Raw genomic sequence first — 17412 nt, 5'->3', positions numbered from 1 at the left:
GCAGATTTGTGGAACGGTCTTGAACTTGGGGAAGGGGAGCTGAAGAGTAAGCCAGGTGCAGGAAGAAGCTCAGAACATTATTTGGAACACTATTTCTGTTGTTGTTGACATCCCTAACCATTGTTTAGCTTTAGTTGTGAAGGCAAGCATAGGTTTTGGACACAGACAGACTTTTAAACTGAATGTACTGACTCAGACTATGCTTAGTTTCTTTAGGCAGGGAAATCCCACCTTAACATAGGGCAATTTAGGCCTTAAACCATCCTGACATTTAAATTAATAAACCATTTTGTTTGAACTTTGAATCATTGTCTGTGTCTTGCTTCATGATGCCAAACAAAAAGGTGATGGCTGGAAGATTTTGAATTAATCATGATCACAGGCACAGCTCTGGGCAACCCTCCAGACCATCGCTTTTAAGACTGCCAAGCCATTACAGAAGGGGAAAAACAATATGAAAATCAGGCCGAAAACTGCTACGTCACATCCCTTCTGCACGAGACCACAAGCATCCCCAGGCATGTTTCAGCCTTGTTGGGCGCCATCAGTGTTACAAGCTCCAACATTTATGATCCCCAGACCTGGAATTCACTACATCACAACCTCCAGAAACTATATAAAATAAAAAATGCCAACAACCTTCAAAATACAAGACCACTAATGGGTTATGAAAGTCTACTCCATCAACAAGCTAAGAGTTGGTACCATCCCACACAGACAAGCCTAGACAACTTTCCTAATGCTCACCCAAAATTAAATCAACTTAAACTTAGATAATGCCCATTTGGGTGGATAATGTTTGGGAGGAGCTAGTGCCTTCCTTCACCCCCCAAGCACTTTAGAATTAGGCTAGACTTCTTTTGACTGCTTCTAGGCACTACAAGAGACCAGGGGGGAGGAGGTGCACAGAGAAAAGCTTTTCATGCAAATACAATCATACACAGAAATGGGCAGGCACTAAAAGAAGGAAATTACGTTCATGTCAGTGTTGCTCTGCACCCACATAGACTCTGGAGGGTGTTCTTGTACACATACACTTGTGAAGGAAAATGCTGCAGAACAATGTTGTACAATACAAGAAATGGTTCGGCCGTACACTTGTGGAAGAGGCACTGGACCATACCTTGATAAACTTGAGAAAATGACGGCATTCAAAAGACGTTCATTTCTTTGCTAACTGGAGACTAAACTGGTTCACAACTCCTTGATGAAGCATGGACAGAAAAGGTTGAGTTTCTAAACTAATTATAGCAAAACTGGCAGGTTTAGAAACTGAACTGTGATCTTGAACATTCCTGTGTGAATCATTAGGTTTTCTTTTCATTGTGCTCCACCCCTTGGTATCTGATCCCACAATAGGGATTGCTGGTACTAGCAAGAAGGAACTTCATTTACTGCTTGTCTAACTCTGTTGCCCCTCTGAACTTGTCTTAAGGCAAACACACACATATGCACAAGCCATTTTATTTTTCCTAATTGAGTGAGAGGTTTGTATTAAAGATTTGGTGGAGGGGCTCGCTAATGTCTGTCCCTCTCTCTCTCTCATCTGTCCTGGGAGGTTCCCTTCATAGCCTTGGTGTCCATAAACCCCAAAATTGTCACAAAATATCGGGAACCCCTACAATCTAATTAGTGGATTGCGTGGTCATGATTAACAAAGGGCAAACGCTCTCCCTCCCTCTAGGGACCATCTAGGTGAATTCTAACCAAAATCCCCCAAGATAAAAGTCACAATCATTCTCCAACTGCATTAAATGCCTTTCAAATTCCCAGGATCCACTTGTCCTTTTCTCTCACGCCCTTATATCCCTTTCCGTACATCACTCTGCCGCTCTTCTCCTTCCTCCTACTCTCCTCTCTGCTACTTCACTCACGGTCTCTCCTCTCTCACCCTCCCACTACCTCCTCGGTACCCCCACTGCACCTCTCCCACTCTACGGCCTCCCTCAACCCTCCGTTCTTAAACTCTAGTACTCTCTCCACTACTCACCACTACTCTCCCTTTCCAGTACCCAATGCGACCCTCTACTCCCACTCACCAGCACTAGTTTCTTCTGATTCCACTTCATTACTCCCCTCACTTTACCCTCCTCTACACACCCCACTACTCTGTACTCCTCCACTACTATTACAATATCCACCTACTGTACTAAACTCACACTACTAAGCACCTCTCCTACTACTCCACACTCCACCCACCTTCTCCAGTCATCCACTTTTCAGTTGCAGAGTCACCCTTCTCACACACCCCAGTACCACCACTCTCGACTCTCCCCATTAATCTCACTCACTCACCTGGGACACACCCTAAAACTCAACCGAACCTTGCACATGCTCTTCCCTTGACCTCAACTGAGCAACCCACACTGACCTGGTCTCCCTGCCTATTTTATCCTCCCTCTGCCCCAGTCACTGTCATTGTCATTGTCCTACCCCACGCCCTGTCAGCTGAGCCCTCGGACCAACCTCTGTCTTGCTTTTCCTCGGGGGCTGGGTTACATGCATGCACATTTATGTAACATGCTTTAAACCCTGCGCCCATTTTGCCTGCGGGTCCGCCAGCATTCAGTAATGGCAGCCAACTCCCAACAGTGTCCATTTCAGAGTTTGCATGTCGGCCTGTAATTGTAAATGACGTTTCGTTAACGGTGCAGTCAGCCCCAACTTTTGGCTCAGAGCAGATGGTTTGCCAGTTTGATAGACGATTTCCTTTCAATTTCATGTCCTTGCTGCACAAAGCGTCTGGATTGCTGTAAGTAGAGGTGAATCCCTCCACAGTCATGTAGTTCGTTGTCAGCTCTCATACAGTTGTGGTGCTCGGTTCTTCTGGGGAATGTAGTCCGAAGGGACACAAAGAAAGACTGGGCCATATTGTACCCAACAGGTATCGCGCTAGAGGCAGTGGTACTTCGATAATTCATGCAGGCACAGGGAATGGGGCCCTCCCAACTTCCCTGCCTCTGGGGCAGTACTGGCTCTAGGGACCCTGTGGTAGACCTCCTACCATAATGATGAGAGGGGTCCCCATCCCCTCTCGACAGGGTTAAATCTCTGACCCGGTCAAAGTTTGGTAAGGAGAGAGAGGAAGAGAGGAAGAGAGGGAGAGAGGGAGAGAGAGAGAGAGGGAGAGAGAGAGAGAGAGACTCAACCCAACCTCTTACTTCTTGGCTTATCAACTTTCCTCGTTCTTCGGGCTCCTTTGTCACCAGCATCTATGCCACCCAGGCACCCTTGCCTTCTACCAACCTCACCACCTCACTCACAACTCCCCCCTCATCACTCTCAACTGGACAGGCTCCCTGGCCTACTCACACTACACGAACAAACTTGTCAGCCTCTTCCACCCTGCTGCCTGGGCCACCCACTGCCACCGCATATGAAGCTCCCTTGCTTCCTCCCAACTCTATCTCTCAGACATCCTTGCTGCTTATGGGGGGGGGGACATATGTTCCCTGCATCCCCCCATGCAAGTCCTTCAAAAGTGGCAAGCTGCTCCATGTCGCCACACTAAAATCTCGTTCTGCTGTCAAACACTCCTCTGACACCTGCCACCTCCTGGAACTCCTGTGCCTCGATGTTCTTGCTCTTACTGAGACCTGGTTTAAGGATAACTCTGTCACAAGTTTCAACACACTCCTCCCTGAAGGTTACAAGATCCTCTCTGTACTCAGACCCAACAGGCCAGGTGGTGCAGTAGCCTTGATCTCTCCTTAGTGGATCCCGGTTTCCACTATTCCCACTCAGGTTACTCCTGATTTGAATGCCTGGTCTTCAGGCTCTCTCTCTCACCTGTCACCTTTCTTACTCTGGCCACCTTCTATCAGCCGCCGGACCAGTCCACCCTCTTCCTCTCAGATTGGGCTGACTTGGCCTCCTCTGTCCTCTCCTCCTCTTCCAAACTCCTCCAGCTGGGGGATCTTAACATCCAGCTTGATTCTCTTGGCTCTTCAGGACCTTTATGACACCTATGTGACTTCCCTTTCTCTTTCCATTATACTCTCTGGTTCAACGCACACTGCAAGCAAAACCTTGGATGCTCTCCTCACCACAGACATCCCACTCTCTACTCCTCTCACTACTTCACTCTCATGGACTAATCATTCTCTTCTGTTCTCTCACTTGAAGCTCTCTTTTCCTTTGGCAATAGCACACCCTACACCACCTCCTGCTTTCAAGGTCATCCGACCCATGCAAAGAGTGTCAGTGGCTGCCTTTGCCTCCACGTACTCTCCTCCTGCGGCTGACTCCCAACCTGATACAGCTGTCTCTAACTTTCAACATTCCATTTTATTTATTTATTAGCATTTATAAAGCGCACAGCAGCCCGTGGGCATCGTGGCCCTGTTACAGTACATGATAAGACGTTGCTGGTTACAGATAAAGAGCTTAGTTACATGATACAGTGGAATGTAGTACATACATAGTTGACAGAGAGAGGCAAGTAATACAACGAAGTTGGGGTGGAGAGGGGTGGCAGAGGGCTGGAGGTGAGAGGAGGGTTAGTTGAATAGTAGGGTTTTGAGGCCTTTGCAGAAGGCGGTGGTGGAGGTCTCGGCCCTAAGGGCAGTGGGCAGGTCATTCCAGAGTTTGGGCACTATATGAGGGAAATCAATCCCTCCAGCTTTGGCTCTTTTGATGTGTGGGATGTAGAGTTGGTTGGCGTAGAAGCTTATTTTGGGGCGTTCCATGGACTCTCTTATGATGGTGTCTGATAGGTATGGCGGGGCGGAGAGGCTTAGGCATTTAAGTGTCAGGGTGAGAGTTTTAAAGGTGATTCTCTCTTTGACTGGGAGCCAGTCAACGGATCTTCTAGCCTGGGTAATGTGGTCTCTTTTGGGAATGCTAAGGGCTGCTCTGAGTGCATTGTTTTGGACTATTTGGAGCCTGTTTATGTTTTTAGCTGAGGTGCCTGCTAGGAGAACATTGCAGTACTCCAATTTGGCTCCAATGGTGGCTCGAGTGACAGAGAGGCAGTTTTGGTTAGATAGGAATGGTCTAATGGCTGTAATGAGTTTCGTGGTATGTGCTGATGCCGTTGCAATGGCACTGACTTGTCGTGTCATAGACAGGGAGGAGTCCAGGGTAGATTCCGAGGATCTTCACCGATGAAGAGACGGGGACAATGGTGTTTTCTATGGTGAAGTTGCTATATAGTTGGTTGGGTTTGGACAGTGTTTCTTTAGGGCCTAGGAGTAAGATCTCGGTTTTATCACCATTGAGGCAGAGTCCATTGGCTGCAATCCATTCTTGGATGGAGGAGTATATTTGATGGAGGGCTGTAGAGTCTTGGTCGTAGGAACTGGTGAGTGGGAGGAGGACTTGTGTATCGTCAGCATAGTTTGTGTAAGCTATGCCGAGAGAGTCAAGTTTGTCAAATAATGGTTTTTAAAATAGAGTGTAGAGTGGCAGGGCTGTGCAGGAGCCCCGAGGGACTCCACAGAGGATGGTGGTTGGTGCAGCGTTGGCCAGATCTGAGAAGACCTTCATGGCTCTTTCTTCTAGGAAGGAGGTTATCCAAGAGGTGGCTTGGATGGAGAAGTGAGCTGAGTTGGTGAGATGGGATGTGAGGATTTTTTGGTCCACCAGGTCGAACACTGCTGAGAGGTCTAACACCAGTAGCAGAGCTGGTTTGCCGGAGTCTGTTATATTGGTTATTTGGTTCTTAAGGTCTAAAAGGGCGGTTTCGGTGCTGTGACCTTTACGGAAGCCTGATTGCCTTTTGCCTAGGATGGGGTGTGACTATGAAATGTTGGATTTGATTGTGGGCTGCTTTATCCAAGATTTTGAGAAGGAAGGGGAGGGTTGTGATCAGGTGGTAGTTATTCGGGGAACTGGGATCCAGGGATTTGTTTTTAAAAAGGGGGCGGACCCAGACTTCTTTGAGGATAGAGGGTACTGAAGCTGTGGCGAACGATGCATTGATGAATGCAGTGATGATGGGGGCCAGGGGCACGGCGCAATCTTTGTTAATGTTGGGTGGGCAGGTGTCCCATTTTCACATAGATGGTTCAAGGTGTTGGACGATGTTAATGACTTCTGATTCGGAGACATCTCTGAAGCAGAAAGGGGGGTGGGAGAGGTTTAAAGGGGGGCTGGGTGTAACCAGACCGGAAGGTTTGGGGAGGTCTTTGTATCGAGTGTGAATAATGTCCTGGAGGAGCTTGATTTTGTTGAGCATGACAGCCTGGATGCTGGAGCACAATGCTTCGTCTTAGATTATCTCATCGAGGCTGGTGGCAGGAGTGATGAGGTCTTCAAAGATAGAGAACATCTCCTTGGATTTGGAATTGGCATCGGTGATACAAAGGTTGAACGAGTCTGATTTAGCTTTGAATATGGCTTTTTTGTATTGTATGGAGAGCTTTTTGAACGCTTCGAGTGTGGAGGCAGAGGGTTTAGCCTGCCAGTTGGATAAGGCTAGGCGTTTGCTCGTTCGGAGGGCTAGAAGGTCTTCAGAGAACCATGCGTTGGTGTGCATAGATTTCTTTTCTTTTTTAGCTTCGATAGGGGCTATGGCGTCAATGGCTTTCATGAGGGCGTGTGCGTAGATGTTGGCAAGCGAGCTCGGGTCACTTGTGAATGAGGGGCTGAGCTCAGGGACATTGAGGTATGGGCAGAGGTTGTTCTTTTTTAGTTTTTTAGTGCTTCTGACCATGGCTGGGGGGGCGCGTGTGGGTATTTTAGTGGGGTGATCGGTCAGGACAGTGAATTGAATGCAATTGTGGTCAGTCCATGGGTATGCCGTGTTAGATACCAGGGAGGAGGAGCAGTTGAGGTCTGCCACCCAGTCGAGGGTGCGGCCTTTGCTGTGTGTTGGGCTTTTGACTTTTTTGTGAGAAACCAAGATCTTTGAGGTCTTTGGCTAGGGCAATGGCTGCTTTGTTATTTGGGTCGTTGATACCCAAGTTTAGATCTACTATTAGAATGGTTTTAGTGGTGCTTTTTAGGTTGTTGCGTAGAATATGGAGGAGATGTCCTTGAAAGTCTGGAGCGGTGGCAGGAGGCCTATAGATAATGTCTATGTTTACGGTGTAAATGGGAGATAGGGACAGTTTAACTGAGAGGAAGTTGGTGTTACCTTCCCATGGGTGGTCACAACACCTAATGGTAAGAGTGTCCTTAGATATGAGGGCGACGCCTCCCCCTTTTGCGAGTTGACTGTCCTGTCTAAGGATAGAGTAGCCTTGTGGGAAGGCCATGGAGATGGCAAGGCCAGATGCTTCATGGAGCCACGATTCCGTGACCGCAAGTATGTCTAAGTTGTTTGACGTGATAAGGTCATTTATCTCGAGGGCATGAGCATGGAGGGATCGAGCATTAATGAGGGTGAATTTGAGAGGCTGTGCGGGTCTGTGTTTTTTGGTAGTGCTGGAAGGGGTTGGGGAGTTGATAAGGTTGGGGAAAGTGGTCGTTGGAGAGTTTACAGTGCGCGGTGCTGTGGTGAGTGACGGTGCGTGCAGGTGTGTTGGGTGGCGGAAAGTTTGAGAGGAGCTTGCTGGTTGCAGCGGGGCTTGGTATTGTCGAGATGGGGAGGTGCGTATGTGAAGGTAGAGCGAGAGCCTAATTTGAGATTCCTGAGGGCTGTGGTAATGGGCAGGCTGAGAAGTTCGATGGGATTGGTGCGGATCCTTAGCCTGGATAGTCTGGTTTCAGCATTGATTTAGGGAATGGCCGCCAGTGGATGTGCCATGGTGTTGATAATGGCAAGAGTGTGCTGAGGTGGTGGTGTGTAGGCTGAGAGGGGCGTGATGGTGGAATACATTGTGGTTGCGCTGGGGTTCTTGAGGGTGGCTAGTGAGATGGTAAGGGCCACAACGAGGTGTAAGAAGCAGGAAATGCGGTGTGTGTGCTGGGGCCTTTGTGTGGGATGTGGGCGATATCGTGTTGAGGGAGGCATTGGTAGGCAGGGGGTGGGCAGTATGCTATTGACAACAGGAGTCTGTGCCTAGGCCTAGGTAGGCCTAGGCCTTCATCTCCAACACTCTTGACATCCTTGCCCCTGTCATGAGGGTCCGACTGAAGCCTGCCAAAAAGTGCAACTCTTGGTACGACTCCAATCTGGCTGCCCTTAAACGCAAGTACAGAGCAGTGGAACGGAAATAGGAATCTTCAGGTCGACCCTCTGGCAAACTGGCCTGCTGCCTTCTTCATAGGCAATATAGACTCTGCATCCGCTCCAAGAAAACAGTCTACACTCAAGCCTGCATCTCTGCGGCATTTAACAACACGGACACACTTTTCAAAGTCTGCAAGGAACTGGCCAACCCTACTGCAGCCGCATCCTCTCATACACCTAACCAGGCTTGGTGTGCTGCTAACAATCTCTGCCTGAATACCAGTAAGACAGAGATCGTACTGACTAGGGCCACTGCTCCAGTCTTCCCGCTTTCTCACTGGCCTGCCTCCCTTGGCCCTGATCCCCTGCCTACCAATGAGGAAAAACAAACTTGGGGTCATCTTCAACACCACTGTCTCCTTCTCTCCTCACATCTCAGACATCTCCAAAAAGTCCAACTACCAACTGCAACTCCTCATAGGGAGTCTACCTTTTCTTACTTTCCCACAGAGGCTGATCATCTCGCGAACCCCGGTTCTCTCTAGGCTAGACTACTGCAACAGCCTCTTTCTTAATATCTGTCCTCTATAACTCATCCAGAACAGAACCGCAAGACTTGGCCTCAAGCCCTGGGACCGCATCTCTCCAGCGCTGAAATCCCTCCACTGGCTCCTTGTGGCTGCAAGGATCAAGTTCAAGATCCTCTGCATAATCCACTAGGCTTTCTAGAGCCGGGGCCCGCACTATCTACAACGCTCTCTCCCTAAATACTCTCCCTCTAGAGTCCTCTGCTCGTCCTGCTCCAACTCTCTGCGGGTAAGCCGCTTTCACAAACAGAGATTTGGGGGCAGATCTTTATCCTCTGTAGGTGCCTCCCTCTGGAACAGCCTCTCTGCCTCTCTCCGTCTTGAGCCGGAGCACCTTACGTTCCGCAAACTCCTCACGACCTTCCTTTTGTCTTCCTCCTTCGCTCTCCCATGCTAACCTCCTTTCATTCTCTCCACCCTCCTTCTCTCCCCTAGCTCTGTTCAGATTTTGCTGACTGGTTGCCTGGTTCACCTCCAGATCCTACAGGTCCCAGGCTCTCCCGGCAGTCTTTTTGCACTTGCCTTTGGGCCGCTGCACTTTGTTCAGCATTACTGCACTTTCAGCTTACGCTCCATGAGTGGGGCAACCTCCCTGCACTTAACATCAGGGCCCAGCTCGAACGGACTAGTTTTGTTCCCCCACACCCTCCCCCGCACCTCTGTCTGTACGTATGCATTACCTAAATGTACTAGTACCAATTAGATGTCTGTCCTGTTCCACACCGTCTCTCGCCCCCCCCCCCCTCCCGAGCTTGGTCGCTACTTAACACTTCATGCACTTGCACCAGGAGAAATGTTGACAGGCCTAGTATTCTAGCTTATCTGTGTTAATCATTCTGAATTTTCAAGGCCTAAGAATGGTTACTGTATTCCCTTGTTCCCTTCACGTTTTGAAGCACTTCACCTGTGTATAAGTGCTATATAAATAAACAAATACATAAATAAATACTGCCCCCCTTGAGTGTGCACACTGCCCTTTCCTTTCCACATGTGCCTGTGTGGATTCCCATTTCTGAGCCTGTGTGCTATCCTTTTGCAGAGCCTGTGCAATGTTCACGTCCTGGGCTTAAGCCACCATAAGCCTCTGTTGTCCCCCTTCATGAGTCGATGCATTTCTCATCTTCTGAGCAGGTTTGGTTCCTCTCTGGGATTGTGCATTATTTCACTACTGAACTTGTGTGCTGCCCACCACCTGGCCATGCATACATTCCCAATCCTCAGCCTATGTGCCTATGTGCTGTCCCACTCATTAGCCCATGTGGTGTGCCCTCTGAGTCCATGAGCTATCTATGTGCCTGAGTGACTGTGTGCAGTCCCCTGCAGTCCCTCTTTTACAGTTTGCACGGGGGTCTTCTTTGCTCAATACTGTTGGCCAAATGCAACGTTCCGAAGTCTCTCTCCATTCTTTTGTTTGACCTTTTCAGCTTCAAAAGGCCAGAAGGCCGAAATTTGATTTAATAAATGTAGCCATTCCTCCTGCATAGGGAAGGGTGTCTGGTTGTTAGCCCACCACCATGACCATCGCCTTACGCACCCGTTGGCTACACCATGGCTTCCAACCACAGTTTGAGATTTCCGCTACCACACAAAAATCTCAATGCTGTCCTAGACTTATATGTGACTCCATCTTGCAAAACTGATAAGAGACTCTCAGACATCACATCAGCAAACCCAAACTGAATGGTTTAAGGGAGGGCCATTCAAATTCAGACTTCACCAGCCAGACCCTCAGAAACCCAGACTCAAAGATAATCGGGGTGTTTGCTAAGTTTCCATACCCTGACAGCACTGTCTCTACACCTCGATACACCTCGACTCTCCAGTAGAGGTCACGATTCAGCGATTATACTAGAAGATCATCAAAACCACAAGGTTGTTTAAATGGAAATGGTGTGCTTTAAAAATCCCATGAAGCATTACATGCCTTCCACCTTGTGTACAACATGAGTGCTTGGTAACTTTCATTATGGCAATTTGATATTTTTTTCTTTTTAGAGGGGGCTCCCTCAATTATCCCTTAACAACCCCTCCACCACCTTGCCCCACCCCTACATACACACAGCCCTGTTGTATATATGCATCAAATTACCACTACAATGAAAAACATACCAGGATGAAACTTACAACGTTAACATTGTTTGGGATGAAACCACTTAACATGCTCACACAAATTTAAGATGACAGGTGCCTGTATGACACTTGTGTCAAAATAAACTAAGCTGATAATAGTGACCTTCACATTGTTTAAATCCACATAATGGTTCTTCTGATATAGCTTGCACTCCGAAGCTGGTCAAATTAGCATAGGCTGATTAGAAGTCCATGTAGCCCCCAGATTTCTACGAGGCTCAGATAATGTTATCTTGTTTTGAACGTACACCACATCATAGAATCCCTCATGGATTTGTTCACTTTGGTGAACATGTTTTTAATTTCCACTTTTCCCTAAAAATAAATGACATGGTACACACTTATACAAATTAAATTAACAAACTTACCCGGTCCCCTGGCTTTTCCAGAAACTATACGGCCAAGTCGAAATACCACAGCACGTTCATATTCTTTTACAATCTGTGGCAATTAAAATAAAATAGTATCATAATTAATATCAAATTATATAATAAGTTACAAGGTATTTTATAAGACGCAGTCACTGGAATAATTCCATCGTTTGATTACCTTTATGCAAAACCATATTGAGAATGGAAGGGTTATAAACACGAGCAGGCCGGAGAGGATGATCAGGATCCAACCACAAACACCAATTCCCTCCTTGACGGTTTCTACAGAATGAAAGGGAAATTAGCATTGGTATATAGTGGTATTCCAGGAATTCAGTTGGAATTTCAAACACATCCAAAGCACTCATGCAAGTCATGGAGGTGTGTTTAGATGTATGCCTTTTCCTCTAAGAGCTAGCTTTAGGCATCTGCAGATACTCGTGTGGGATCTCATACCATGAAAACTCAGAACATGAGCCAGTCAAACATCTGCGACGCAGCAGTGAATTCAACTACTCCATTTATAAAGACATGTGGATATAGTTAATGGCTTTTGACACAAAACAGATGGTGCGGGGCCAATTGTTCAAGTGGATTTACTTACCAATAATGCTATTTCACTAAAATCACAGTAGTTGTGAACAAACCTGCCGTCACTCAGAATCGAGATCCCACTAATAGGTGTTCCGCCTTCTGTCCACCTCTCACCAGATTATGTTAACACGAAGTCTGAACTCCCGAACACCGCTATAACTGCAGCTCCTCTATGCCTCCGGATGAGAACTATGGGAGTTCTGAATCACAGGTCTGTGCAGTCAGATACTGTATCCTGACCTTTGGGATCCACTACGTTCACATAAGTATCCTACGTTAAAATCAATATAGATTCCAGTATCCTCCCTATTTTACCACCAGGCTGTAAATGAGAGCAGAAGCGTGGATGGTGACAGTGCCTTTCTTACTCTTGCTCTTTCCTTTGCTGTGCTTCCAAAGACCTTACTTCCTTTGTCTGCTCGTTCTCCCTTTCTTCATATGTGTGCTTTGCAGTATTTCCTTCTAATCTGATCTACTTCATAGATTTCAAGAATCACTTATTCTTGGTTGCCACTTTTCCTTTGAGAGTAACTGATCATGTTCTTCTGTGCCTAAGGAAACTGTGGTCACAGACACAGGGTCAATCCATGCCTCCCTGTTCAATGGATACCTTCTTAGGGGCATTAAAGTAAATAATTAAACGGGTTCCATTTTGGGAGCGAGCCTCCATTGTCCTAAAAAAGGAAACTAACATGCATTGTTTGACATTGTCTAGAGCATGGTTACTCATTATGATGCAGTCCTGATGTGTTGGACTATGACTCCCATGATACTTCAGCGATGGCTATATGAAGCATGGGAGTCGAAGTCCAAAACACCTGGAGGGATGCACAATGTGTAACCATGGTGTAGAGTTTTCTTGTTGATTTCAGAACTGTCTTGCTTTCATGTTCTTTTCATGACAATTCTGACTACTTCCCAGTGCCTGCTATTGGATCCCTGTTAAATTGTGCCCTTTGTGGTATTTACAAAGCTATATAAGTACAGCATGGGCTAGCCAGACAACCAGTGGAAATGAGGGGCTCGATCCATACAAAAGAATTGACTGCAAGTTGGATTTAAAAAGAATTCGCAGAGACCTACAAAATAAGGCTATTTCACTGAACTCTTTGATAAGATGGTAAAACACCATAAAAGACCATAAAAGATAGAAAAAATACTGCCAATGGCACCTCCATCCAAAAAATAGATAATTGTGGCAATCTGGTATGGAAATATGCTATAAATACACAAATGTACTACAATTTCCATTTTGAGATGAGGGTCAACAACGAAAGCCAGAGTACACATATGTGGTACACCAAGCAAACATCAGTACCCAAATCAGCATTGACTGTCCAGAGAAGATACACAGCTGCAGCAGTTGGATGAGGTCCAGATGTTCCACTGGAAAGGTACAGCCAAAGTAACATATGGACGCATCAGGTGCAAACTCTAGGGAGATGGCAGCCCAAGTATGCAGTGCCTTTTCTCATGTAATCCATGATATCCCAAAAGAAACAGGCCTCAGGCACCTGTCCCACAGTCAACAATGCAGAGCCGGCACAAGTTGATCAATACATATCTTCCATGGGGAGCACTAATTGGTTGTTCCAGGCAGACAAAACATGCCACGAGAAATAGAGTTTCATGATGGATTAAATTAAAAGCCATCAGGAGTGCCATTTGAGTAGGTCAATAACTCCAATGAAAACAGAGCTGATCTCTCTCTCCCCAAGGAGAAATGACTCAAAAAAACATGTCACGCGTGTAGTTTGGAAGGATAAGTTCCTTAATGAAGATGGGACTTATCTGCAAATAAACAGGGTGTTTCTCTCTGGAACGACGTGAGGAAAATGTGTTGGGAGGGAATGGGGGTGGGAGAAGGTTGAACAAAGTGTCCGCTATTTAACACTACTAGAGATACATATATCCCTCAGGTTCCCTATTCCTTACAGCTTGAGAAATACAGGCCTCTTCTTTCCCAATATCACAGGTACTGGGATAGTGCCCCCAGCCACCTCTTAATGCACCAATAAAATCTCAAGGATTTAGCACCCAGCAGCTTCTGGATTCCCCAACGCCACCACAAGGATACAGTGTTCAGCCACTTCTTGATGCACAAACACAGCCTAGAGGTTATAGTGTTTAGATGATTGTTTCCTCAAATCAAAGTCACAGGGTATAGTGCCCAACGCGCTATTCGCAACCTGCACGAAGATAGTGCATGGTTCACTTCTTCCTGGTCTAGGTATCCAGTACCCCAGTTCAAATCACAAGAGAGATAATGCCCAGCTTGATTTTAAGGGCTTTAGTAGCCTTCTCGCTAGTAAGGCATACAGTGCCTCTATCACTAGGAAGCAGTGCCCGCCCTCTTAGTTTTCCCATGCCTTCCTGTTCTTCTGGCCTCTCAGCTTCTTCAGCAACAGTAGCTTGGCCAGGCTGTGAAGTTTGCTCAGGACTCCAAATGCTTCTTCCTTGTACTGGTTGTAGCTGTGTTTCAGTCTCTGGTGTCTCCGCTGTGGATCAAGGCTCTGGCTCCTTTTCTCTCTGCCCTTGCCATGTGCTGGTTCTTTGAGAGGACTGCTTCCCTACCTGCTCCTCCGGAGCCCTTTTATAGGACTGAAACTTAGGGACTTTCACATGTTTCTAAGTCTCCTCTTCTTTGTACAATGCGAATTAGTGACGTTACCCAATTGCTTGATTTGCCCCACTGCTAAGGGCCTATTAGGTAAATTAAAGCCCAGCAGCAAAACTTGACTACAGGCAGACGCCCTGCCACTCCGCCCAGGTCGGCATTGCCTCATCATTGCTCCAGCAGCTATTGGCATAAAAATGAATTGAGCATCACCACCAAAGGCAGTATTTAGTCACTTCAAGAAATATCCTGGTCTCGTGGGTTCTGCACACCATGCTAAGGATGAGGACATTATGTGTGATGTTATAACGGTCAGGGAGGCAAGGACCCAAGAGTGAATGATGGGGCAGAAGTAGATATTGTTGGCGAGAGTGCTGTGATGATAGTTGATGGGAATTGTTCCAGTCCATGCACTGTTATTTGAAGTGCATCTTGTTGGTATCAAAATGGCGGCTGACTCAGGAGAAAACTTACTTTGATCCAGGAGGACATGTAGAGTCATTTACGTGGGACATTTGAGGATTTACTACCTCCTGGCATTGCTACTGGAGTTTAGAAAAAATACCATAATCATTTGCTTAAGTGCTGAAGGTGATATTAGAATCAATGTCTTCAGGTTGTCAACACAAACCTAGACTACATCTACAATTGCACTGCTTCTACTTATTAGGTAATCAACATAGAAACTAGACCACATCTACTATCTTACTGCTTCTATTTATCGACTTAGGCACTTTGTTGCATTGCCTGGTTTTTCAAACAAAAGCATTTTAATATGTTGGGGTCATTGGGAGTCAGGGAAACAGGAAGTCTTTTGGGGACGATCAGCCCCTTTGTGAATGAATGTGTGTGTGTGTGTAGTTACTTTGCTTTGAACACTAATAACGTGTTGATCGGATCAGGGCTGCGGAAAGCACCTACAAAGGCACGTTCACGCATTGCACCCCATGAGAAAACAGGGATAGGCCCCACATAATGCATCCAGAGGCTCAGGAACCTTTCTGCTGTGGAACGCCAGCATGCTTCATCACAAGTCACCAGTCCATGCAAGCACACTTGCAAATGTTATCCAAGTTCAGGACATATGTAATAATGGATCTGGGACTTTGAACCTCTTATTTTTGTCTGACTGTTGCAAGGGTGTCAAAGAAGGAAGCTGACACAAAGGTGACATAATTTTGGTTATAAACTTGTATTTCTCAAAAAATGACCTCACTATCCCTATCTCTAAGAGGGGTACCCGGCCTCGAACTAAAACTAAAGGAATTGTCAGACTGTCCATCACATCAAAGTTCCACCGTCCTGTGTCAAATCCTGCTCCAACCCATACACTATAACTAAAGAACAAACTAACAAAGTTCCTAATTCAGGAAAATAGCTCCCTTTTTCTGCCACTTGAACAGTGTCCAACAAATGTTCTCTTTCAACAGTAAATAGCAGGGGGCATGACTCCCTTCCCCTGGCTTACGGGCTTCACCCAGTCTTCATCCAATGTCCAAAAGAATGACTCCCTTCTCCCGATTGACGCATATGCAGTTCCCAATAGAACCAGGAAGAATGACTTCTTTCCCCTGGTGTCTCCAGTGCCGAGAGAATACCTCCTTTCTCCTTGTGTTACTTTATACAGTTCACCACAAGGCCAGGGGAAATAACACCCTTGCCCTGGCATCTGTATCACAGCTTGTTGTCCGATACCAGGAGAATGACTCCCTTCTCCTGATTTTGTATATACAGTTCTTTCTCACTGTTGGGGCTCCAAACCCTTTTCTGGAGGCCAGTGGTTTCCTCACTACCACTGTGCCAAGTAAGATTTCCTCTGATTCTTTCCTTTTCACTTGTGGGGTCCCAGACCCTTCTCTGGTGGTCAATGGCTCCCTCATTATCACTGCGCTGATTAAGATTTCCTCTGGTGCTTTTCTCCTTCCCCTTAGGGTCCCAGACCCTTTTCTGGTGGCCAGCGGTTTCCTTTCCTCATTCCCACTGAGTAAGATTTCCTCTGATTGTTTTCTCCTCATTGTTAGGGTCTCAGACCCTTCTCAGGTGGTCAGTGGTTTCCTTGTTCCCACTGCGCCAAGGAAGATTTCCTTTGGTGCTTTTCTCCTTCCTGTTAGGGTCCCAGACCCTTTTCTGGTGGGCACTGGTTTCCTTTCCTCATTCCCAGTGCACCTAGGAAGATTTCCTCTGATGCTTTCCTCCTTATTGTAAGAGTCCCAAACCCTTCTCTCGTGGTCAGTGGTTTCCTTGTTACCACTGCACTGAGGAAGACTGCCTCTGATGCTAGTCCTCTCACTGCTGGGGTCCCAGAACCTTCTTTCGTTATGCACTTGCTAATACTGGGCAAAAGCCTCCTTAGCCTCTATGTCAACGCCTGGGTGCCCTCTCGTTTTGATGTACACCCCCTTGGCTCTTACAGGGCTTTGGTACCTTGCTGGGACTTCCTGGGACTGTGGCACACTTCTCAGGCTCCGTGGGCTTCTCTCCTCTGCACTCCTGGGTTCACGGCATCTTCCTAGCTTCGAAATGTGGTCCATATTCACTCGGCGGGTGGAGAACTCCTTTGGCATCCTCTTGCCGCTCTCCACTTCTCCAAAGCTATCAGTCAGTGTTAGAATCTCCTGCGCTGGAGACTTCGGGTGCCGGCTGCTTTCCCCAACAGGACTGGTTTGCGCTGCTCCTGCAACCAGTGTCTATGGCTGCGTTCAGCACAGCGACCGGGCTTCCTTGATCTAACAGTCCTTTGTTCATTTTTTATACTTTGTATCCAGTCATGCCTCACTGTAGGAATTCTACTGATCGTATGAGCCGGCTAAATTGCAAGAGCACAGTGACGTCCAGGCATCAGGGATAACAATAGGGTTGCATGCTTGGACAAGATTAACCAAACATTCTCTTACATGTGCCTCAGTTATTTGCCAAGAGCTTTTCATTCAGAGCGAGAGGACATGTGGAAAATGGCCCACATCTGTGAAGACAGCAGTACTAGCTCTGCATCCCACTCTCCATGGTAAAGATACATTAACATATGCAGTTTATCTGTATTCAGTCAAGTTTACATTA

The 17412-nt window shown here is 46.9% G+C and overlaps 1 protein-coding gene across 1 annotated transcript in view; it reads right to left on the bottom strand.

Moving 5' to 3' along the window:
* STOML3 (stomatin like 3) overlaps positions 1–17412 on the bottom strand; it is a 355332-nt gene that overhangs the window by 202284 nt on the left and 135636 nt on the right. Inside the window, exons 3-4 of the mRNA XM_069639736.1 lie at positions 11323–11426; positions 11142–11214 (exon numbers count right to left, since the gene is read on the bottom strand). Of these exons, the coding sequence (XP_069495837.1) occupies positions 11142–11214; positions 11323–11426 (177 nt within the window). The remainder of the gene's footprint in view (positions 1–11141; positions 11215–11322; positions 11427–17412) is intronic.

The sequence above is a fragment of the Ambystoma mexicanum genome, chromosome 7q (genome assembly GCF_040938575.1).
Source record: "Ambystoma mexicanum isolate Mex_15411 chromosome 7q, UKY_AmexF1_1, whole genome shotgun sequence".
NCBI classification, from domain to species: Eukaryota; Metazoa; Chordata; class Amphibia; order Caudata; family Ambystomatidae; genus Ambystoma; species Ambystoma mexicanum.
The sequence above is the reverse complement of the archived record's forward strand: the minus strand, read 5'-3'. Positions and strand labels throughout refer to the sequence as shown.